General features: G+C 35.6%; 1 protein-coding gene across 1 annotated transcript in view; it reads left to right on the top strand.

The window, feature by feature from the left end:
* The window catches only part of PLOD2 (procollagen-lysine,2-oxoglutarate 5-dioxygenase 2), a 117839-nt gene that overhangs the window by 43247 nt on the left and 50060 nt on the right, over positions 1–24532 (top strand). Inside the window, exons 2-4 of the mRNA XM_061167810.1 lie at positions 5762–5853; positions 8970–9106; positions 21645–21808. Coding sequence (XP_061023793.1) covers positions 5762–5853; positions 8970–9106; positions 21645–21808 — 393 coding nt within the window. The remainder of the gene's footprint in view (positions 1–5761; positions 5854–8969; positions 9107–21644; positions 21809–24532) is intronic.

Genomic DNA, 24532 nt, shown 5'->3' with positions numbered 1-24532 from the left:
TGTTCAAACTGCTGCATAGTTACACTTCATTTCATGTGCTAGCAAGGTAATGCTCAAAATCTTTCAAGATGGGCTTCAACAGTACATGAACTGAGAACTTCCAGATGTACAAACTGGATTTAAAAAAGGCAGGGGAACCAGAGACCGAATTGCCAAGGTCTGTTGGATCATAGAAAATGTAAAAGAGTTCCAGGAAAACATTTACTTCTGCTTCACTGACTACGCTAAAGCCTTTGAATATGTGGATCACAACAAACTGTGGGAAATTCTCAAAGAGATGAGAATGCCAGACCACCTTACCTGCTTCCTGAGAAACCTATATGGAGGTCGAGAAGCAATAGTTAGAACCGGTCATGGAACAGTGTACTGGTTCAAAATTGGAAAAGAAGTATGTCAAGGCTGTATATTGTCAAGCTGTATGTTTAACTTATATGCAGAGTGCATCATGCAAAATGCTGGATAAAGCACAACCTGGAATCAAGATTGCAGGGAGAAATATCAATAACCTCAGATATAGAGATGATACCACCCTTATGACAGAAGCGAAGAGGAACTAAGCTTCTTGATGAAGGTGCAAAAGGAGAGTGAAAAGCTGGCTTAAAACTCAACATCCCAAAAGCTAAGATCATGGCATCCGGTCCCATCACTTCATGGCAAATAGATGGGGAAACAATGGAAGTAGTGACAGACTATTTTCTTGGGCTCCAAAATCACTGTGAATGGTAACTGCAGCCTTGAAATTAAAAGACATTTGCTGCCTGGAAGAAAAGTTATGACCAACCTAGACAGTTTATTAAAAAGCAAGCAGAAACATTACTTTGCTGACCTATGTCCATATAGTCAAAGCAATGGTTTTTCCACTAGTCATGTATGGATGTGAGAGTTGGACCATAAAGAAGGCTGGGTGCTGAAGAATTGATGCTTTTGAACTGTGGTATTGGAGAAGACTTTTGAGAGTTCCTTGGACAGCAAGGAGCTCAAACCAGTCAATCCTAAAGGAAATGAACCCTGAACCTTCATTTGAAGGACTGCTGCTGAAGCTGAAGCTCCAATACTTTAGCTACCTGTTACGAAGAGCCGACTCATTAGAAAAGACCCTGATGCAGGAAATGATTGAAGGCAGGAGGAGAAGGGGACAACAGAGGAGAGATGGTTGAATGGCATCACTGACTGAATGATGATGGGCAAGAGTTTGAGCAAGCTCCAGGAGATGATGAAGAAAAGGGAAGCCTGACATGCTACCGTCCATGGGGCTCAAAGAATCTGACAGGCCTGAGCTACTGAACAACAACAGAGAATCTCCTCTACAGCACAGGGAACTCTACTCAGTGCTCTGTGATGACTTTAAAAAGAAAGGGTATATCTATGCATGTATCTGATTCACTTTGCTGTACTTTAGAAAGTAACACAACATTGTAAGCAACTGTACTCCACTAAAAATTAATTAATGATAAAAAAGAGATTCAGCTCTTGAATAAATAACTGATAGAGGTGGAGTTATATAACTTACTGAGATTTGCATTTCCACTACAACCTCCCTTACACATTTATCTTTTGAGGAGAAAAAGTAAGACACTGTCTAACACATATGTAGTATCATACACTTTATATACATTAACTCATTAACCATCACAGCAAGCCTATCAGGTGCTATTATTACATTTATATTATAAGTGAGAAACATGAGACACAGAGTTTAAGTAACTGACCCATTTCAAACAAGTAATAAGTGGTAGGTCTGAGACTGGAACCCATATAGTTTGTTGTCAGATCCATATGGCCAACCACAGTGGCAAACTATAATGTTTAGGCCAAATCCGGCCCATAACTGTTTTTATGCAGCCAGCCAGAAAACCTAGAAAAATTTTTTTTTTAATTTTAGAAATGTTTTAAAGAAGAAAGAAAAAAAGAGAATCGTGACAGGGATTACATATAGACTACAAAGCCTAAAATATTTACTATTTGGACTTTTACAGTGAAAGTTTGCTGGCTGTTATCGTAACCATTCCTAGAAAATGTGTTCCTTGAATAGGAAGTTGAGCACCACTGAGTTTTAAAGATGAAAGATACTTCTTTCATAAAATGAGTTATAGCAGAGTAAGGGCAATGTACTCAGAGCTCCTTCTCGGGTAGAATTTTTTTTTTTTTTTTTATTTTTGCAAATTTAAAATTAAGACTGAGTGTAGAGAAAGTTTCTTGGCAAGATAGGAGATTTATCCCTCTGAGTAAGATCAAAGGTAGCAGGGCTGGTGCTGAGTTACTGAATGTGCTGCCTGTCATTAAGACAATGAATTTCATCTGGATTTATGGGCTGATCAGAGAATCATTTGGAGACAGGACATATCAGCCAAAAACTTTCTATTTTAAAGCTACGATTTGTTTTTGGAAAGAAAATTTAGGTCAACACTAAAAATTGACAAATTCTGTTATTAAATCAACATCTAGAGAAAAAACATGACTCTAACAATGCGTTTTTCTCTGAGTTGTAAATTTATTAAGAGAGAACATAGTGTGGTGTTTGTTTGTTTTTGCCTTTCTAAATAAATTGTCTTGATTTTTGGAGAAGTTGTGTTATTCATCTAAAATTTTTTAGAGAGCTAAATATTAAGCCACTAAAATATTTATTAAACCTTACTATAGTGCTAGGTATTTTGGTGGACTTTGTATATATGATTATAGAAGGATTTTTTTTTTTTTTTGGCTATGATATGATTTTCATTTGATAAACGGTTCACATCAATCACACCCTATTGATGCCTTACATGTTTCTTGCTTGTGGTAACTGCGTTAATCCACTTTCTGACAATAGTCAGGCTCTAGAGGTTATATTTGGCCAGAGTTGGACTTATCTTTTCTTTACCACATTCTTAGACTGGTTTTGTTAGTGGTTGATGGGTGCCCATTTTTCAAGCCCATTTTCTCAACATCTCACTTGATCCTTTTGGTTGTTGTGGGTGGATTGGGTGAGGTACTAACTATAGTTGTTTAAATTATAATATTCTTTGTTTAGAAAATTTTTTTCTGTCTATTCCATTTTTCCTTTTCAGACTGTTAAAACAAGTTTTACACTGAATATTTTTCAGATTGGAATATTATGGATTATGCTTTTTAATTGTAGGAATTTCCAAACATATGTAAATGGAATTCAGTTTTAAGCATCATCATATGTGGGCAATCTTGTCTAATTTTTTATCTTCCTCCTCCATTGCCTCCTATCTACCCCTAAGAATTTTAAAACAGGTCACAAACACTGTATCCTTTCATTGGATAAATACTTGAATATTTGTCTCTAAATTATCAGGACCCTTTAAAAAATATCAGTACCATTATTAGCGTGCTAAAATGAGCAATAGTTTCTTAATATTTACAAATATAAGTTGTTCAAATTTCCCTAATTTTCTCACAGATACCTTATTGGCAGTTGACTTTCCGTGTCAGGACCCTAATAAAGGCAGTGATGTATGTTTGGTTGCCTGGTCTCTTAATTCTGGTGGGATATGGCATGTTAGTTTCCCTTTCCTCTTTTTCTCTTTTGACATTGATTCTGGAGATCACTGGTCTTCTGTCCTAATACTTCTGGTAAACTTATGGTATGAATTTTCCTGGAATCTGAATTATGTGTTAAATGTAGCTTAAAGTTTTTAACAATAATACGTCATAAGACAATGGGCAAGTTGAACTGTTGAACTACTGGCTGGCAAGAACTTGTGAATGGTACACGTCAGCACTTTCTTCTTTTACTTCCCCTAGTTTAGTAAAATTTATCTTTCTCACAGCTATAATACTAATAGCAGGTAAGAAGAAACAAACATTTGTATGTAATATTATTGAAGAGACCTTTCTTTGATGAAATTACTTATTAACTTGGTTTTGCTTTTTTGTAATTAGCGGTAATACTGAAACAACAGGAGTCTTTATTTGCATAGGATTACCAGACACAGTCAGGCTAGGTATTTTTAGTTTTGCCTTCTGAGTCATTAGATTAGGTAATATTTCTGTCTGCCTGAGGGTCTGGCCAACATTACTTTCCTATTAAGGATGGTGAAATCCTTGCTGTTAATTTTGTGCTGAAAATTATAAGTATAAAGATCCATCTAGGCAAAATCTGTAAACTTATAGCTAATACTCTATGATTTATGTAGAAAAAGCTAATAAAGCTGTCTTTAAATACAGTCATTTTATGATAGCGAAGAGTACTTAAAAAGCATTTCCTTTACCCTTATGAAATAGAATCTAGTATTCTTTTATTCAGAATTTATTGTGAATGATAATATGTCAAGTTTTCTTAATTGATTAAGCCCTGTTTGAAACTTTACAAATGAAATTTTGTTTTTTAAAAAAGAATAATTTATTGGAAAAGTGCTGACAGCTTTATTGAAAATGACTTTTATTTTTGCTTGAATATCTGTTTCTCATAATGGTGAAAGTTATGTGAGAAATACACATTTCTAGAAAAATATTAGTGTTAATATTTATCTTCATGGTAATGTTTTCCTTTTTGTTGATTGACTTGCTTGAATTGATTTCAATAAGTGTGTTACACTTATTTATATTTTGTTTATTTTCAAAATTTGATGATTACCTTGGATCATATGAAATAGTTTTTAATTGTTATAATACATTAATGCTATGTATTTCATTTTCAATGGTTGTCTATTGTTTAGGAGATACTTAACACTGTAAATTTTTTCTTATTGATAACAGTAATTGAGAGTCAAATGATATAACTCAGTGCTTAGAATGTCGAAAAGACATTTTGTTTTCTTAGTTAATTTTGCTTTCTTAGCCCTCTGGTCCTCTGATACCCTAAAGTTTTGCTTTCTTAGTCCACTGGTCCTCCAATACCCTAAGGTTTAAAAAAGAAAATGCTCTAGCACCTTTGGGGTTTTCTGATGCATTTGTTTCTTTTTTGCATTTGTCCAACATATCTTTTCCTGATAAGCATTTTTCCTTAATAGCTTCTATAGGTAATTTGAGATGACTCCTTAAATATATTTTCTTCTATTAAGAAGAGGTGTTTTGTTAGATTGAAAATAATAATCCATTATAAAATGATGACTCAAAGCTGTGTATTTACTAGGGCAGTGTTGATTTCGGTTCCTTTTATTCTTTATTTATTTATTTTTTCCTATTATTCTTTAAAGAAAAAACAAAACACTGAAGGTGATATAAATGTGGATTTTATAGACTTCACATTTACAAACATTCTTTGATAGGAAAAATACTAAGATTCTGTTTCTAAGTATTTTTTCCCAATTTGTCATAATTTATTTGAAAAAGTTAGGATTAATCTCATGATCAGATCTTTTTGTTTTGTATGTGTGCTTTGAGGAATGTAATGTCCTTCTGAACCTAACTGATGTGTGTATTCATCAGTGATGATTTATAGGTGGCAATAAAGCTGGTTGATTAGATAATATGTAGGAGAGTTTGTCTTTACAGATAAAACCTTGTGCAATTTTATGGAAGTGTTTCTGTTAGTGCTGAAATCCTCCATTGAGGGCATGCTTTATCATGAATATTAATATACTTTCTTACCATTAAAATAATTCATTATTTGACAGTCTGTCATTTGGTAGTAATAGAACCAATTTTAATTGCCTAGTTTTTCAACAGCTCTTTGTTTAGGCTCATGTAGACTAACAAACCAGAACATTCCCATGGGTTTAATGGGGTCTCTAATCACTAAAGTGATCTCTGTAAAGTGTGAGTAGTTAGACTCTTAGTAAGCTGTCTTATGTTATTCCCTCTGTCTTTGCAGATAAATTATTGGTCATAACTGTAGCAACAAAAGAAAGTGATGGATTCCATCGATTTATGCAATCAGCCAAATACTTCAATTATACTGTGAAGGTATGGTATGTCTTTTAATTCATGGAGATTTTAGACTGTGTGCCTGAAGTACGTTTTTCATAATGAAAGCAATAACAGCAACATGATCTATAATCCACAGGAGGGAGATGAAATTTGATTACATAATTGTTGTTAGTTTACACTTACTTGATTGTTTTAGATAGGTTTCGGCTTTGTTAATACTATGCCACTCAGACAATAATTTCCTAGTATTCACTAATGCTTTGTATAAACATGTTCTATAAAACAACAGAAGGATATTTAGAAGGATATATATACACACACACAGATATATTTGTTTTGCGGAGTCTTATATGGGTATAACATAATTAAGATTTTATAGTAATTTTTTCACTTTGAAGTTTTTTTTGTAGTGGGTTTGTCTACCTTGGTATATTTATTCATTTAGGAGAATTGGAAACATTACTGGGAAGCAGATACTTTTTTTGTTCCATTATTGGGAGGTGCTTTTCTTGTTTTTTGTTTGTTTTAGAGGAATTTAGTAACATTATAAAAGGGCTGTATGACTTATCTCTAGGAGAATATCTTATTGATAAATGGTCAGAAGAAACTTGGGAAATTTGGTAGGACTAGTAAACTGAGCTATGAAAGACCTGCTTTGTTTTTTTTTAAAGTTATTTATTTTTTAATAGAAATAAGGCTCTATCAGCTAAGTCTTTTCCACATATAGAGGAGAAGAGGGAGATATCCCAAGGTAGGAAAAGAAACAAATGAATTTAATACATTTACACAACAAAACAATAAAACTTAAAAAAAAAAACGAGAGAGAGATTGCTTTTTGCTTAGGGAAAAAGTGAGCTGTTCTAGAATATAATGTGCAGAAAAGATAATATTTGCTACATAACTGCTAGAAGACTAAGTACATATGTTAATGTAGAACAACTGTTAAAAGAATCTAACTTTGCTAAAGAAAGAGATCTAGGTGTTTAATATAGGATAAAGGAGAAATACATTAGAGAAGTTTGTTAGGATACAGAGGAAATGCTGTAGTATTTCCTACATGGAAATGGAGAAAAATTATGGTAAGATAATTCTGAAATCCAAAGAAGGACATCATAAGGGTTCAGAAAGGGGAGAGTGTGGTACATTTCTTATGTGTGAGACACTGTTAGGACCTTTATACATGGCATGCTGTTGATTCATTATATAAACCATGTAAGGCAGGTATTACTTTGCTTATGAGCGAGGAAATTTGCCCCAGGGCATGTAACTTTAAGGGGTCAAATCTTGGACCCCGGCACCCTTTCTCTGACTCTGGAACTTTTGATCCTTCTGCTGTCTTTCCATTATGTGGTTCTGAAGAATGGACCTCAGACCACCAACATCAGCATCAGCTGGGAAACAGGAATGAGGCTTCTTAGGCTTCTCCCCACCTTCTGAATCATAGACCGGGAGTTGGGCCCAGCAATCTGTTTTAACAAACCCTCTATGTGATTCTGATGCATACTAAAGTCTGTCACACTGATGGAGTGGAAAGAAAATAAGAGACTAGAGCTTAATCAACGCAGCTCTACATAAGAGCAGGTGCTCAGATATTTAGGCCCAGTATTACTGTAGTATTGGAGAAGTCCAAAAGGCTTGTGGAACAGAAGTATAACAAATGTTAGGGCCAGCAGAAGCCACTTTTTAGGTCAAGAACTAATGTTCTAATAGACTAGCTCCAATATGAATCCAAATTCCCACGCCAGTGTTTCTTTCTCCCTTCAATATAAGTAGTGAGGAAGTGCTGGTAGGGATCTGACGCTGGGAGTCCCACAAGCTCTACCAGCCAGGCTTGTATTTGGCTCAATGGTAAGTAAATTTAGAATTAATAATATTTATTTTCTAAATTAATTTTATATTTCTCTTTTGTATTCTTAATTTCATTCCCTCTGAATTCACAAATCTTTTAGTACAGCGGTCCCCAACCCCCAGGCCACAGGCTGGTACCAGTCTATGGCCTGTTAGGAACCTGTGTGCATAGCAGGAGGTGAGCGCGGGTGAGCCAGTGAAGCTTCATCTATATTTTCAGCCGTTCATTGCTCATGTTACGACCTGAGCACTGCCTCCTGTCATCAGCAGAGGCATTAGATTCTTATAGGAGAGCATGAACTCTGAACTGCACATGTGAAGGATCTCGGTTGCATGCTCTTAGGAGAATCTAAAGCCTGATGATCTGAGGTGGAGCTATGAAAATGATGCTAGTGAGGGGAGTGGCTGTAAATACAGACTATACATTGTATTATATATCGCAATATAAAAACGATCCCCAACCCCCGTCCATGGGACAATTGTTTTCCATGAAATTGGCCTCAGGTGCCAATATGGTTGGGGACCACTGTGTTAGCAGATCCTTGTTTCAGGAACTTCAGAGTTTGTTTTGATGAAGCAAAGGTCCAAGGTGTGTCTGTGGCAGAGGGGCTCATAGGCTTGTTTCCTGCTTCTCCACAACCTGGGGCGTCAGCAGGCACACAGTTCAGGAGGCAGCTGCTGAGGCTGGGCAAACAGAACCCAGGATGACTCAGGTTTAGCTCTGAGTAATTGTGCTTAGGTGATTTCTTGCACTGATAAATAATTAAACTTTTGAGGGAAACATGAGCTTAAGATTCTTAAGGTAAGGATGATGGCATTTGACCTGATGCCCTCTGTGTTTCCTGGGATAACCAATTTGGTGTCAGCAGGGAAATAGCTCAAGGGCCCCATCCAGAATTCACTGAGCTTCCAGGGCTCCCCCTTGTTCATCAGACAGATTTCTTGCCAGATTGAAAAGTGATCTGGAAAGTTTCTTCATTTTCTTTCCTTTTCATTTCAGTCTGAATAAAGAGAAATAAGATATGAGAAATACTTTCTGTGGCTTCCCTCATCAATCCCCAACTTCCTTGGATTAGTGTCTACTTTTGAAATGTTAACATTGAGAATGGCATTTTATGGGGTGGATAACATTAAAGAATTATGACCTGACCTAGGCATCAAGTTTTTTTCTGTCTAGCATCATGAGTGTAGCATTTAAAGAGTGGTGCTATGTTATATTGTACAAGCTGCTGGTGACTTCCAGTGTTTATGACACTTCATAACCTGAGTTTTGCCCGGGGACAAAATGTTGATTTCATTTACAGGTCCTTGGTCAAGGAGAAGAGTGGAGAGGTGGTGATGGAATTAATACTATTGGAGGAGGCCAAAAAGTGAGACTGATGAAAGAAGTCATGGAACATTATGCCAATCAAGAGGATCTGGTTGTCTTGTTTACTGAATGGTAAGAGAAACAACTTGTAGCTTTTTTTTTTTTTTTTTCTGTCAGTTGGTGCCATCCTTTTGGAAGACGCCCTTTTTTTTTTTTTTTAATTTAAAATTAAAAAAAAAAATTTGGCTGTGCTAGATCTTCGTTGCGGCACACAGATTCTTCATTGCAGTGCATGGGCTTCTCTTTATTTGCGGTGCATGGGCTTACTTGCCCCGGGGCATGTGGGCTCTTAGTCCTCTGATGAACAATCTAATCCATGTTCCCTGTGTTGGACAATGGATTCTTAACCACTGGACTGCCAGTGAAGTCCCAAATATGTGGCTTTCTAAGTCTGTATTAAATTATTTTAAAAGAGTTGAAATACATACTTACAGAATATATATTGAATTATTTTATTCACAATGAATCATTGTTTTAAAAAGTATATATTATTCATAATTATAAAACCATGGTCTGACATATTTAAGTAATATGATCAAATTTTATGAGCTATCATAAATACCAATGGGAAGACAAGGCATAGGCTAAAATTTTCGTGAAATTCATGTCTTAACCCTGATTTGAGATAGAATAAAGATCATATTGAACCTTTCTATTGAGAGAGTAGCTCAGTGGATTCTGGTTGTCCAGGAGGAAATAGATCATGTAAGTTATAAGCGAAAAATTTTTTAAAAAAAGCATGTTTAATAAGAAAGAAAAATCTTTCTCATATGTAAATATCTTTTCTTCTATTAAATGTGGAGTGTTTGCTGTGTTTCCTTATCTTCTCTCTTTTTTTAATAATGTCAGGTTGTCATGAAGCAGTATTGGTAGACACCTTTTGTTCTACCATTTTCCCTACATTCTTTTTTATTTTTTAGTCATTGGTTATCATTTTAAATCTCCTGGCATTTTCCTCTTTAAGTTAGGGAAGTTTTTATATCTCTCCCTCAATTTGAAGTCCAAAACCACAAATTATTATGGATGAAAATAAGAACAGTGCTTTATATGTATTTGTTAAATAAAGGCAGAAATTTTGAATTGAAAATAGACATACTGGAGTTCTGGTGCCATCAATACTTACAAATTTTGGAAGGTTCATATATTTGCATCTTTAGAATTTCCCTGTTGTCTCCCAGGAAAAAATAAAGCTCTGCTTATAGTTACTTATTCTTGCAACATGAGATTGATGTTTAGCTTGTGTACCAAGACATTTTCTACAGACTCTATTATATATATAATCTATTTTATATACATATATATATATGTATATAAAACCCTTAGGAAAATAGAATAGGATGTTCATATTAACTGTTTGTATTAAACATTGAGTATGTTTGGTTTAAAATTACCAGCCATTTTGGTCAGCTTGAACTTGCCACATGTGTCTCTTGATTTTGACTTGGAGGCAAATTCTCCTTGTAAAAGTTACCAAATATGAGCCAGCAGTCATTTTGGGTTCCTGAATCTCTTTCTGCATTTTAGGAAGAATTACTTTTCCTCACCCTTTGCTCCTTTATCAGACTATGCCTCCCATTTAAGGGAGCCCCCCCATTTAAGATTTAGGCTTGGGAGAAACTGGTTTAGTAAGGGGCCAATTGGTTTCTGATAAGAAAAGGGTCACTGTGAGATATCTGAAGACCACTGGAGGTTGCGTTTATTTATTTAGTTGATACTTTAAGACTCAGTGTGACCAAAAGATAACAATAGAATTTTAATGGAAGGTCTAGTGTGTACCAGGCACTGTGTTTGGGATATATCAGTGAACTGAGGATAAAATTTCTTGACAACTGCCTCTGTGAAAAGAGCGAGCTAACTGAAATCACACAGGCCCATCTCCCCAAGCTCTAGTCTAAGAAGCAGCGGTAACATTTTCTCTGTCATGACTCACCATATCTGTCTTCCTGGAGAAACCTAGGGATGATGAGACAGTAACCAAGATAAGAAGGATGGACAATTGGTACCACTTTAGAGCTCTTTTATTTTATTTTTCCTAAAAGACAATACCCTTTAAAAAATATTGTGGACAAGTGATCAGTACAGTTGAAATTGTGGGTAATCCAAGATCAGGGAAAAATGAATTTGACTCTAAATTATTTGAAATAGGAAAGCCATATTGCAATAGAAATGTTACTCTCCTAATTAACCTTACCTCCAGTTAAGACTACAGTTCAGAATATATTCATTTTACTAAATCAAACCAATTACTATTTGTTATGTGAGTTTTTAGGGACAGTTTAACTGCACTAATTAGTTTTATGGAAGTGTTCAGTTCAGTCGCTCAGTCATGTCCGACTCTTTGCGACCCCATGAACCGCAGCACGCCAAGCCTCCCTGTCCATCACCAATTCCCGGAGTCCACCCAAACCTATGTCCATTGAGTCGGTGATGCCATCCAACCATCTCATCTTCTGTCATCCCCTTCTCCTCCTGCCCTCAATCTTTCCCAGCATCAGGGTCTTTTCCAATAGTCAGCTCTTCGCAGGAGGTGGCCAAAGTATTGGAGTTTCAGCTTCAACATCAGTCCTTCCAGTGAACACCCAGGACTGATTTCCTTTACAATGGACTGGTTGGATCTCCTTGCAGTCCAAGGGACTCTCAAGAGTCTTCTCCAACACCATGGTTCAAAAGTATCAATTCTTCAGCACTCAGCTTTCTTTATAGTCCAACTCTCACATCCATACATGACCACTGGAAAAACCATAGCCTTGACTAGACGGACCTTTGTTGGCAAAGTAATGTCTCTGCTTTTTAATATGCTGTCTAGCTTGGTCATAACTTTCCTTCCAAGGAGTAAGCGTCTTTTAATTTCATGGCTGCAATCACCATCTGCAGTGATTTTGGAGCCCAGAAAAATAAAGTCTGCCACTGTTTCCACTGTTTCCCCATCTATTTGCCATGAAGTGATGGAATTTGCCATTTATGGAAGTATAGGTCACTATTATATTAAAAAAAACCCCAAGATTTATGTACTTAATTGTTTAAATAGTCCTTAAGAAAATAGCTTTGTTGAGATATGATTTATATACCTTGACATATGCTCACTTTAAGTGAAAAACTCAAAATTTTTATTAAATTTACAGAGTCTTGGAATTGTTGTCGCTGCTCAATTCTGGAACATTTCCCATATCTTAAAATGATCCCTAGTGTTCATTGCAACAGACTTTTGTGAATTAATTTGAAAGCAATCTTATAACATCACTTCCATGGGAATATGTATTCTAAACTGACTTTTGGATGAACATTTAAAGTTAGAGACAGTGTTCATAAATATACTAAGTTAAGATTTACCATATTTAATTTAGATAAGTAAATAAATATTTAACAGGGGTTTGGATTATTCTTAGAATGAACACTGAAACTCTTCATATGAGAAAGTGCCATGAACTTTTTTTTCAAGTTACTTCACCTGCCTTGTGTGTGTGTTTTATTGCAGTTAAGATGCTTTGTGAAATTGACAGTCTCCTCTTGATTCGAACAACTACCAGTATACATAATGGATCTGATGACTTTAACAGACTGGACAAAGTATGATGAGCTCTTTTGAAGTAGGCTCATAGAGATTTTGGGGACACATATTGTAACATGTGACTACCATTCTGGTTTTTTAAAAATTCAGTCTACCTTACTCCTACCATTATTTATCAAGAGCTTATAAATTGCAAAGTCAATTCCTTTATCTTACCTCAAAGTCATAAAGTTAACCATCTTTAAGCAAATACTTCTATGAACCAAGGAGTTGCTATATACCAAAATCTTGGGGTAGATATTTTCAGAGAGGAAATAATCATTTTGGTGAGTCCAGTAACCACCACCAAATATGCCTTTCAAGTATTTCATATATTTCAAATGTTTCATAAAGGATTCTTTCTGTAAAAAGCACATCTGATTAATGACATTTACATTCAGTGCCACCACAAAATATAAATTTCAGCCCACATCACAATCTGATCAAGAAATGGTTTGTTGTTGTTTTGTGGAGTAAGAGAAAGCAACACTTCAGAACATTGATTTCTTTTTTTTGTTTGATTTTTAGTCAGCTTATGAGGCACTCACTTAATTGCTTATTGAGCTTTTCACCTTTCTAGTTTGCTTCAAATGCTGAACGACTGTAGAATGGTCTATGCTGAGTTCTTCAGCAACTTCCTATGTAGTTTAAGAGGATCAGCTTCAATGATTCTCTCAGTTGATCGTTGTCATCTTCCAATGGCCGGCCACTGAGCTCCTTGTCTTTGAAGCTTTCATCTCCTTTGCAAAACTTCTTGAACCACCACTGCACTGTACACTCATTAGCAGTTCCTGGGCTAAATGCATTGTTTATGTTGTGAATTGTCTCCATGCTTTATGACCCATTTTAAACTCAAATAAGAAAATTGCTTGAATTTGCTTTTCATCTAACATCATTTCCCTAGTCTAAAGTAAATGTAAAATAAATAGCAAGTAATAAGTCTTGAAAAAAAACAACTGAAGCTAGAAATGTGCATTCAAATGATGTATAACATAGCGACATTTATTTAGAATGTATTCCACCATCAAACAGCAAATTCAACAATGCAAAAACTGCAGTTACATTTGCACCAACCTGATAGTAGTTTTCTAAATGACTCTGTTATGGGACTCAGTAAACACTCACTGAAAATATAGGGATAAGCTTAGTCACAGAAATCTTTGCTGTTAGCATATATAGCATATATACTATTCTCTCACTCTGATAATACATTACTAACTTCTGTTCACTTATCATATTGAATTGTAATTGTTTTTATGCTTCAGATAGTAAAACTGAGGGTTATACCTGATTTGCATATTTAGCAAGGATATTTAGCAAGGAATCAATAAATACTAGGTAAGAGAGAATTGCATTAAAAGATGGAGAAGCATTTTTCAAGAGGCAGAAGTATGATGGATGCTTTAAAACTATTTGTAAAGATTTTTTTTTTCATTCATTTGGAGAAATGAAATGACTTATAAAGGCAGGAAAGCATCCAAACTTTCTAAATCTCAAAGATAGAAATTATTTTAAAAATTGATTGTTGGTTAGAAACTATGTAAATGCTGCTGCTGCTTTTGATCTTTCCTGTGTTGACCAATGTTTGTTTCTTTTAGCTTCTAATTAAGTATTAGAAAAAGTGACATCAGTGAGCAGATTTTTCACTTGGTATTCAGAATACATGTCTTGAGCAAAAACTTTGACCCAGGTACCGAACTTAACACTATAGAAAAGGAGATTCACAAAGATCCCACTGTGAAGGAATCTCATATTGTACTAGTTCTGCAGACAAAACTGAACTGACCTAATTTAGACGAAAAATTTATTTTCATGGTCAAACATTGGCATAATCTCTTCAGAATCATTTACTTTTAGAAAATTGGGGAAGAGTGTTTTACTGGATCATTTTGCTAATTGTTTGTGAACATAGTTTTTATGATTTTGTCATTGTTATAAGAAATATAATTTGTATTTATTAAAATTCTGTAGGTGACCAGATCCTATCTTATTTTATTCTATGAAATAACCATGTTGTATCTTTCATAATTTGAGCTACATTCCCAATATGCCTACATTTTATATTGCCTTAGATAGTTTATTGGGAAATAGTTTATTGGGAATAGTTTGGGAAATAGTTTAGTGGGAAATAACAACCCACTCCACTATTCTTGCCTGGAGAACCCCATGGACAGAGGAGCCTGGTGGGCTGCTGTCCATGGGGTCGCAAAGAGTTGGACACGACTGAGCAGCTAACTAACACACATAGTTTATACAGAAGACAGAGTAAGATTTTTCTGAAAGCAAAGCTTTTTAAGATTGATGGCTGTAATTTTAACTAATTATGGCAGATTTATTTGATAGACTTCTTGGCAATGAGGACAGTTTAGGTGTGCAGGCACAAAGAACCTAGTCATTAGCAATGGACAATATTTCATTATATTAGTATGAAGGAAAGCCAAAACACATCAGAGTTTTCAGTTTCTACATGGCTTTTTAATTTTTTCCCTTGTTTCTGAAGCAAAGGTTAAAACCTTTAGCTGTCACTTAAACATATTGCATTGACTTCAGGCTCGTCCGTGATGTGAAATATGATTAGGAATTACATGGGAAATGAATGACTTTAAAAAAAAATTGTTCAAATGTTCTTATTAGTGTTTACTGACTATATTAGTGGGTATGTTGGAATAAGGAAGAACCAGACTATATACAAAAGAAGGATTGGTTGTTTATATATTGCTAGATAAATGGTACTAATTTGTCTACTTTTTGTGTGTAGACATAAACCAGATTTTCCCCAAACTAGGTTATCTACAAACCAGATTACCTACTCCTTGAATCATTTTTTTTTTTTTGAGTAAATATGTATTATTAAGCATCTGTGATTGTGTAAAATATGGTGCTAGCTGCTATGGCTAGATTGGTGGTGGGGCAGGGGTTGACTGGAACAGAAATCTTGCCCTCTGGATAGGCTTTTCTATCCACAGCTTTGTATGTGTTTTCTGGCATAGCTACATAATAATACTAATATTACATAATAATAATGTAACATTACATAATAATATGTATATATTATTATATATAGTACATTGCATATAATATGTAGTAATATTATATTATAATACTACATATAATATTATTATAGCGACATAATAATAAATGCTGTGGATTGAAGAAAAGCTTCTTGCTTTCTTCACTGATCAACGAACACTTAGTTGTGTGTGCACGTGTGTGTGTGCTGTCACTTCAGTGGTGTCTGATTCTGTGTGACCCTATGGACTGTAGCCTGCCAGGCTACTCTGTTCATGGGATTCTCCAGGCAAGAATGCTGGAGGAGATTGCCATGCCTTCCTCAAGAGGATCTTCCTGACCTAGGGATCAAACCCCAGTCTCACGTCTCCTGCGTTGGTAGGCAGGTTCTTTACCATACTTACTGGGGCACTAAGTATGTATCAGATTTGAAAGTTCTAGTGTTGCAGAGATAAGTTTAACTATCATTTAAAATTAGAGGGAGATTTTCATTTAACCATTTATTTTACAAGTAAAGAGACTGATGCAGAGGCACCGAGTGATGACGACCCGTGGTCACACCGATCGCTAGCAGCGTGAACAGCTTGAGGGCTTGCCACGGTGTCTCCTTGGCTGCCCTGTCTGCTGGGAGTTACCGCAGGACTTGGCTACTCTCAGTAAACTGTCTGGAGAAAATGACTCTCCACCTGGGCAGTGTCCTCATTTGACTCCTACCTCAACCCAGCCTCGGTAGGAGTATTATATTCAGAAAATGAAATTACGTACCATTAAAAAAAATCCTCCCAGTAATTGTTTTTAAAATAGCCCCTACTTTGTCCGAGTTTATTCCTTCCCCTTCCTTCAAAATCCCTACGATAAATTTAATCATTTCTCTTGTGATTATTTTGTAATTTATTCTGCAAGTTCAACTGAGTAGACATTTTCAACTGCTTCATGAAAATGTGGGGGGAGTGGTTCTATAGTATTGTTTTTAGCATCAATTATCTCTGAAAAATATAGATATGTATTTAAGATGAAGACATGATTAAAGAGAGAATTATCAGGTGTATTGCTTCTTGCATGCTTCATTAGACTTTAAGCTTTTAAAAACCAGCTGCTAATAGTTTAGGTAATCATAACTTTTGGCGTAAATTTATATCAGTGCTGATGAATAAAGTGTGGGTTAGGGAGGAACAAATAAATAAGATTAGGAAACACTTCTGTTGTTTTCCTCTCTGACTTAGGTGAATAATACACAGATGAATAAAGTTGTGTATTTGGCATGTGAAGGAAGACAATGTAGTCTAGTATAAATAGTCACTGCCAGCATGAAGTTCAGTTCAGTTCAGTTCAGTCACTCGGTCGTGTCCAACTCTTTGCGACCCCATGGACTGCAGCATGCCAGTCTTCCCTGTCCATGACGAATAGAAAATGACACATTCTGTGGAAAAAGAGAGGAAAAGAGTTGTGGGGATTAAGAGGATGGAAATGATCTTTTCCATTTATGCTGCTCACGTAGAGGTTTGTAGAGGAGGTGAGATTTGGATGAGGGTGGGTGGTTTGGATCCGATTGGGAAAAGATGTGCTAAGCTGATGAAACATTATGATTAAAGACATGGAAGACAGATCAAATAATTCAGTGTGACTTCAGAACAGATTATTTAATGGAAAGTTAATGTGAGTCTGATTCATTTAGATTTTATTTTACAGGCCAGGATTTGGTAAGCTGTGATCTGGCCCAGGCTCTTTTCTGTAAATACTTTTGTTGTAGCACAAGTGTGCTCAGTTATTTACATATTGCCTATGGCTGTGTTGTACCACAATGGCAGAGTCGAGTCATCCAGCAGAGACCATATTGCCCTCAAAGCCTAAGGAATTTTCTCTAAAAGGCTAGATAGTAAATATTTGCTAAGTCCTGCTTTAGACCATAGTTCTGATCCAGTCAACGGACTGATCCAGTCAAGGGACTGGCACAGAAAGGCTTTCAGGAGAGTTTGTCAGATGGTCCTTGTTGGAGGGGATGGGTGATGGGGAGGCTCATAAGATTTTTGAATTAGTTTAGTCCAGTGTCTTCTAGTGGCAGTGGAGCGGCTTTAAATTCTAAATAGATTAAGTAGATGGCATCAGTGGGTTATGGAGAAAGATTTGATGAGAGAGGCAATGGAAAGGGAAGAGGCAGCGCTGAATAAAGGATTTTCAACTTGAGTGATCGTGCCACAGAAACAGGGAATGCAGAAGGACAAATGCTTGTAAAAGTTTCAGTGACCTGTCTGAGATAGAACACTGACGTGGCTGGTAGAGGATTCAGAATGACCACATAAGGTGACAACTTTATAGTTTTTGCAGGACCCAGGAATATTTACCACAGTGAACTGTGGAAAGTTTTATCTTATTCTTCACATTTAAATGTATCAGATTCCTATGAGCATTATTTTTATGACTGTTTTGGGCATTTTTTAAAAAGTTTGACCTTTTGAGTTGATGTGACCAATGTCATTTTAAGTAGAAAAACTTTCTTGCCCTTTGAAAAGTTTTAAATCCATTCAAAAAAACTTTTTTAAAGTACTTCAACAAAGAAATAGCAGTGCTACTAGAATGAAGTGAGAAAGTTTCAACAACCTTACATTTTTATTCAAAGTCAAATCCTTACTTGAATTATGTGAAGAGAATTTTTGCCTTTTACATTTTGATCTATAGGAATTGCTTTTTGTTATAAAGGTAATACCTACTTATAAAATTGTTAAATTATCAGAGTACAAGTTGCCCACAACTCCTCCTTTTCAAGCTGTTGACTTTTGCTAATAGTTTGAGATATACTGTGGAGATATTAAGTCCTTCGCTGGTGTTACAAAGACAAAACAATCTGCCAACTGTACCTTTATAACTTCGAATACATGTTATTTGTTGTTGTTTAGTTTCTAAGTTGTGTCTGACTCTTTTGCGACTCCATGGACTGTAGCCTGCCAGGCTCCTCCATCCATGGAATTTCCCAGGCAAGAATATTGAAGTGGGTTGCTGTGGCCTCCTCCAGGGGATCTTGCCAACCCAGGGATAAAACCTGTGTTTCCTGCATTGACAGGCAGATTCTTTACCTTTGAGCCACCGGGAAAGTTTGAATACATGATGCTACCTGCAAAATATCTGAATCAGTTTGGTCCAAGTCTCCAATCATATGATTCTCTGACATAAAGAGCTCTTTTTATCCATCTCTCTAGACAGTTTATGGGGTCCTGTACCTCAGAGGGTTTGTTTTATTTGCCTTACCTCTCAGGGCTTAGTTACCCTGGTAACTGGTCTTATAAAGCTAGTTTTATTTCCTAATCTTCAGTATTTAAAAAAGAAAATTATATCAGCAACTAGTAGTCTGGAGGAAAATACCCTGTTAGAAAAGATAGGGTTATCCTACAAGGCAGAAATCTAAAGTGGTCATACTTATGAAATCAGTTGTACTTATTTATAAGAAAAAGAGAAATGATATATTTATATAAATATTCTGTGAAGTCAGATTAATTTAGTTTTTCAAATAAACATGGAGGGGAGTTGGCTTGAGGTTTTAGTCAGAACAAATTTATTCTGATTTAAAATTTATCTTAAAATGTGTATTTGGCTGAAAATAAAATTATTTAAAAGTACAGGCTTGTGTAAATTTAAAAGTAAGTTTTTGTCCTACCTCTCATTTCTTCAGGTTCCTTTCCTATAGTAACAAAAATGTTAATTTTGTTAACTTTTTTGAAAGATTATTGTGGTGTTAATTTTTAATTTTTGTAACAATAGCTTGATGAGATATAAGCACTACTTTCCCCATCATTTTATGCTTAAAGCAACAGAAGCATAAAGAGTTTGTTACTAACTTTCCTCTGGTTACTCAGATAGCAAGTGATAGAGCTGGAATTAGAATTAGAAACCCATCTGTTAGACTTCAGATTGTGTGAAATGAATCACTTTATGATTATATTATTAACAGTATTAAAATTTTTCTACCCATTGATCCTAAAAGAAAGAAAAAATTGTATGTCAAATATGTTTGTGTGTGTATATATATAGATAGATATGTTTTAATTTTGAAGTTTTTTTGTAACATAAAAAGCAATGATAAAATTTAAATTCTCTAGGACAATTTAGAATGAAAAAAAAATGGTGTAGCTCTCTGAATTCAACTTTACTTTTACTAAGTTTTAAAAATTGCCTAGGCATAATTGTTAAATTTAGTTTCATATTAGCAACATTTCAATCTTCTTTTAAAAAAAAAAAAGATTCAGAAGTAGACTATCTGGTGGGAGCGAGTATGTCAAGTAATTTTTATTTGTAAAGCCTGGTTCACCATGAAAGGGAAAGAGGAACAGAGGGTAGGCAGCTTCCTTTTTAAAGCCCAGGACTTGGAGGTTGTATGAACACACCAGTTCCACTCACATTCCACTGGACAGACTTGGTCATGTGTAATGGTCAGGCTTCAGAGTAGTCTTTAGCCATGTGCCCAATTAACATATGGGGATTCCATTATTAAAATAAAGGCACAGGAGTGTAGATGGGAGTCAGCATCTCTTCCACACATGTGTTCTTGCTAAAGTAATTTTTTAAAGTTTCATTGGATTTTTGCTTCTATAGATATGAGAAGCATATCTCATATGAGGTGTTTTATTTTGATGAAATAAATCATGTATAGGCATGTGTGTTCAGTCATGTCCAACTCTTTGCGACCTCATGGACTGTAGCCAGCTAGGCTCTTCTGTCCATGGAATTTTCCAGGCAAGAACATGAGTGGATTGCCATTTCCTTCTTCAGGGAATCTTCCTGACCCAGAGATTGAACCCATGTTTCCTGCATCGCCTGCATTGGCAGACAGATTCTTTACCAGCTGAGCCATGGGGGGAAGCCCAAATTCATGTACAGAAAGTTAATAAATGTTGCCTGATACACATACTACTATCTTAGCATATTAACAAACTCCTCAAGAGCAAGTCTGGCAAAGTGTGAGGAACAGCCTCCTTACTCCCCAGTTCAAATATCATAGCAGGGGCTTCCTTAGTGGTCCAGTGGTTAAGACTGTGCACTTCCACTGCAGTGGGCATGGGTTTGGTCCCTGGTGGGGGAACTAAGATCCTGCATGCAGCATGTAGCCAAAAAAAAAAAAAAAAAACCCCAACAACTTCCCCAGTCCTTCCTTGCTGGTATCCCCTTCCTGCCTCTGCACCACTCCAGGTATCACAGAAGTGCATTTGAACTACTGGCTATTAGGAAGGCCTGGTGCTGAATTAAAGAGCATTTGTTTACTCTTCTTGCTTGCCACCTGGGATGTCAGGTCATGAAATTATCATCTTTGGTTTTGAGGTAATCTAATGTTAAAAAAGATGCAGAAGAATTTGTGGTTGTAGCAAAAATAGAGAACTTATTGCAGAGAGGAAACAGGCAGTGTGTGTTGCGTTTCATATTATAAGTCATTGTGATTCTATGGATGAACTGTGGGTAATACAGTCTTCAGAAGAATCAATGAAACTATAAATTTAATTTTTAACATTTTAAAATATATTGGGCTTTAAAAAGATACATGTCTGTATGCATTTATTTTAGGACTTCAGGCTAAATAGTTATTCAAATTTAAATTTATACTGATGACACTTGGTAGGTAGAAACATTTTGTCAAAGGTAATGAAATCTGCAAAAATTATTATATAGATGAGTACAAATTAAAAAGAAATATTAGGCAGTTACAATGGCAGCCTCTGTCAGTAATAGCACATCTACTATGTCATACAAGTTATTGATTTTAAACTTTTCAACACTTTTGGAATTTTGATTTTGGAGAGTAAATGATTTATTGAAAAAATTAAGACTAATACTAAAAAAGCTGTCTTTTATTTGGACTTCATTGCCAATGTAACTTAAACACTAATAATACATTCCATATAATTTCAGTTGAGGGAAACTTGTTTGGTTTACTCTGCAAATAGTTGGAATTAATTTGATGTTGGATTCTAAATTCTCATTTTTATTAGAAAATAATAATCTCTTGGTTTATATCTCTAAATTTCGACAACTGTATTTTAAAATTTCTTTTTCTCCCCTCTCATCGAACAGCTTTAATGTTATATTTGCTGGTGGTCCAGAAGAAGTTCTAAAAAAGTTTCAAAAGTCAAACCACAAAGTGGTCTTTGCAGCTGATGGAATTCTGTGGCCAGATAAAAGACTAGCAGACAAGTATCCCATTGTGCACATTGGGAAACGCTACCTGAATTCAGGAGGTGAGTAAGATACTGGAAGAAAAGTATAATGCGAGTCATAGATTAAAATATTGATGAGACCACCTTTAAAAAAAATATAACTAGATATGTTTTAAATAACCATTATCTTCTTATTACTATGGAAAAATTATATCTGTTTAAATTCACAGTGCATTTTATAGTTGACAAAACATTTTCTCATGTATTATATGATGCTCCTAAAAACACTAGTAATGGGTTATTACTAGTGTAAATGTTATTTATGTGTAAATGTTATTATTTCTACATTATAAGTGAGAAAACCATGTTTCCCTAATTTAAGTGACTTCTCCAATAGGCATTCACTTATTAAAGGAAAAACTACAGGGATTCTGGTCTTCTGACTATAATTTCATTAAGAATTTTCTGGCTCTAGGTTAACAGGCTTAGTAAATTCCCTTACTTAGGAAAGAGTGCAAGCTACACTTGAGTAGCTTTAACAAATAGGCATTAACTTTATCTATATTTTAAACAAACGGCCTGGTGACTCAGATGGTAGAGAATCTGCCTGCCAATGCAGGAGATACAGGTTTGATCCCTGGGTCAGGAAGATCCCCTGGAGAAGGGCATGGCAACCCACTCCAGTATTCTTGCCTGGAGAATTGCATGGACAGAAGAGCCTGGTGGGCTATAGTCCATGGGGTTGCAAAGAGTCAGACACAACTGAGCGACTAGCATTTTGGCTTTCTTTCACTTTTATTTTCTTATTTTAAATATATCAGAGTAAATGATTTGTCTTGAAATCCCTAGTCAAAAAGATTCAACATTGAGTGCCTAGGTGAACTTAAAGTCCTGCCTTAGCTATACCACTATGAATTAAGAAATAAATGATCAAGTTTCCCCCTCCCAATCAAAAAATAAAATGAAGTTTGACTTTAGACATTATTTTATTTCTTTAGACTGAGATTAATATAAAAATATGGCCAGAAAATGTGGATATAGGACAGGTAACTTGTCAGAGAAACAATGTTGGGTGGAAATTGCAAGCCACACTGGGAAAACAGATTTAATTGTAAATTACATAAAATAACCGATTGTATTCAGGCCAGTTCAAATAAGTGCTGTCTGAGATAGTAGATCTGGGTTCTAGACTTCACTCAGTTACTTTTGTATATGAAACTTTTGACAAGTAACTTAGTTACAGTTCTACTCACCTGCATTTTCTTTTAGAAACCCATTTCCATGGTGATTCTTTGGAACTCTGTCAGCCCATATAAATTTGCTCTTCTGAAACCTTAAATCTTAGTGTGTACTGCCAAGTTTCAGCTCACTTTTTTTCTCTTCAGTACATTTTTTGTTCAAGGTTTTGGGGGTCTCCTAACCATTTTCTTTTTCTCCTAACTTATCTACCATCTTTGGGTTTTACTTCAACATTCAAGTCAGAACCTAGGGTTTCTCATATTGTTCACACTGTCCTCTTAGATTTACAGTAAAGATGGCTGCCTGCTTTTGACTTCTCTGTCTGGGCAATTGTAAATGAGAATGAGAGCTCCATTTGCTCCCAACTGTCAGACCCTCAGTGACACATGGCTTATCTTTTACCCTAAGTCCTAGATAGATTAAAAGCCACCTAGCTCTGGAATTCTGGGATGAGTTTCACTTTGTATTTATTAGTTTTCTAAAAATGACATGCTTAGTGAAACATAATATATGTAAAATCTAGATAGTGAAATATTTACTCGAAAATCTAAATTTCAAACAGAGGCTCAGTACTTTGGAAACAGCAAAACTAGCGAGTGCCTTTGAGAGCAAGTTTCATTAAGGAGAATGTGTTTATAAGTTAGAAAGTGATCATGTTCTGCTGCTGCTGCTGCTGCTAAGTCGCTTCCGTCGTGCCGGACCCCGTACGACCTTATAGACGACAGCCCACCAGGCTCCCCTGTCCGTGGGATTCTCCAGGCAAGGATACCGGAGTGGGTTGCCATTTCCTTCTCCAATGCATGCATGCATGCCAAGTCGCTTCAGTCGTGTCCGACTCTGTGTGACCCCCGTGGACAGCGGCCCGCAGGCCTCTCTGACCATGGGATTCCCCAGGCAAGAATACTGGAGTGGGTTTCCATTACCGGCTCCAGGGGATCTTCCTGACTCAGGGGTCCTGCCTTGCAGGCAAATTCTTTACCATCTGAACTACCAGGGAAGCCCAGAAGTGATCAGACAGGGATATCAAAACATCATCCTTATTCTTTCTGTAGTCAGAATAATTAAAGAAATGCTAGAAAATCTAAGTATGTTCAATAAAGTTTATGTAAATTTATGAATGATATATAGAGTTATTTAAGAGATATGAATTTTGTTTGTGTGCACCTCATTTAGTTAAAAAAATCATCATGGAGAGTAAACATGTTTCCTTATGAGGAAAATGGTGGAATATTAGAAACTTTACTCTTCTGAAATAATATGGCAGTTTAATAGAAAAATGTAAACCATAAACTACATATCACATGCTATGAAAATAAAAGTAGTTCCTTCTCATTTTTAAGGACATTTGTAATTTATAAAAAGGATAAGGAAACATAATTTTTGAAAAACAGTAATATAAACCATTGGAAAATGTCATATGTTGCTGCTTAGACATGTTTTTTTAATCACAGATTTGTTTTAAGAGTTAAAAAATATATATTTTTCAGTGTTTTAGGATTTTTCTAATTTGGCAAAAATGAGGAAAAAATGAGCCACGAGTGATTTATTTAGTCATGTTTTCGTTTT

The sequence above is a fragment of the Dama dama genome, chromosome 19, assembly GCF_033118175.1.
Source record: "Dama dama isolate Ldn47 chromosome 19, ASM3311817v1, whole genome shotgun sequence".
NCBI classification, from domain to species: domain Eukaryota; kingdom Metazoa; phylum Chordata; class Mammalia; order Artiodactyla; family Cervidae; genus Dama; species Dama dama.
Note: the sequence above shows the minus strand (reverse complement) of the source record. Positions and strands in the feature narration are given on the sequence as shown.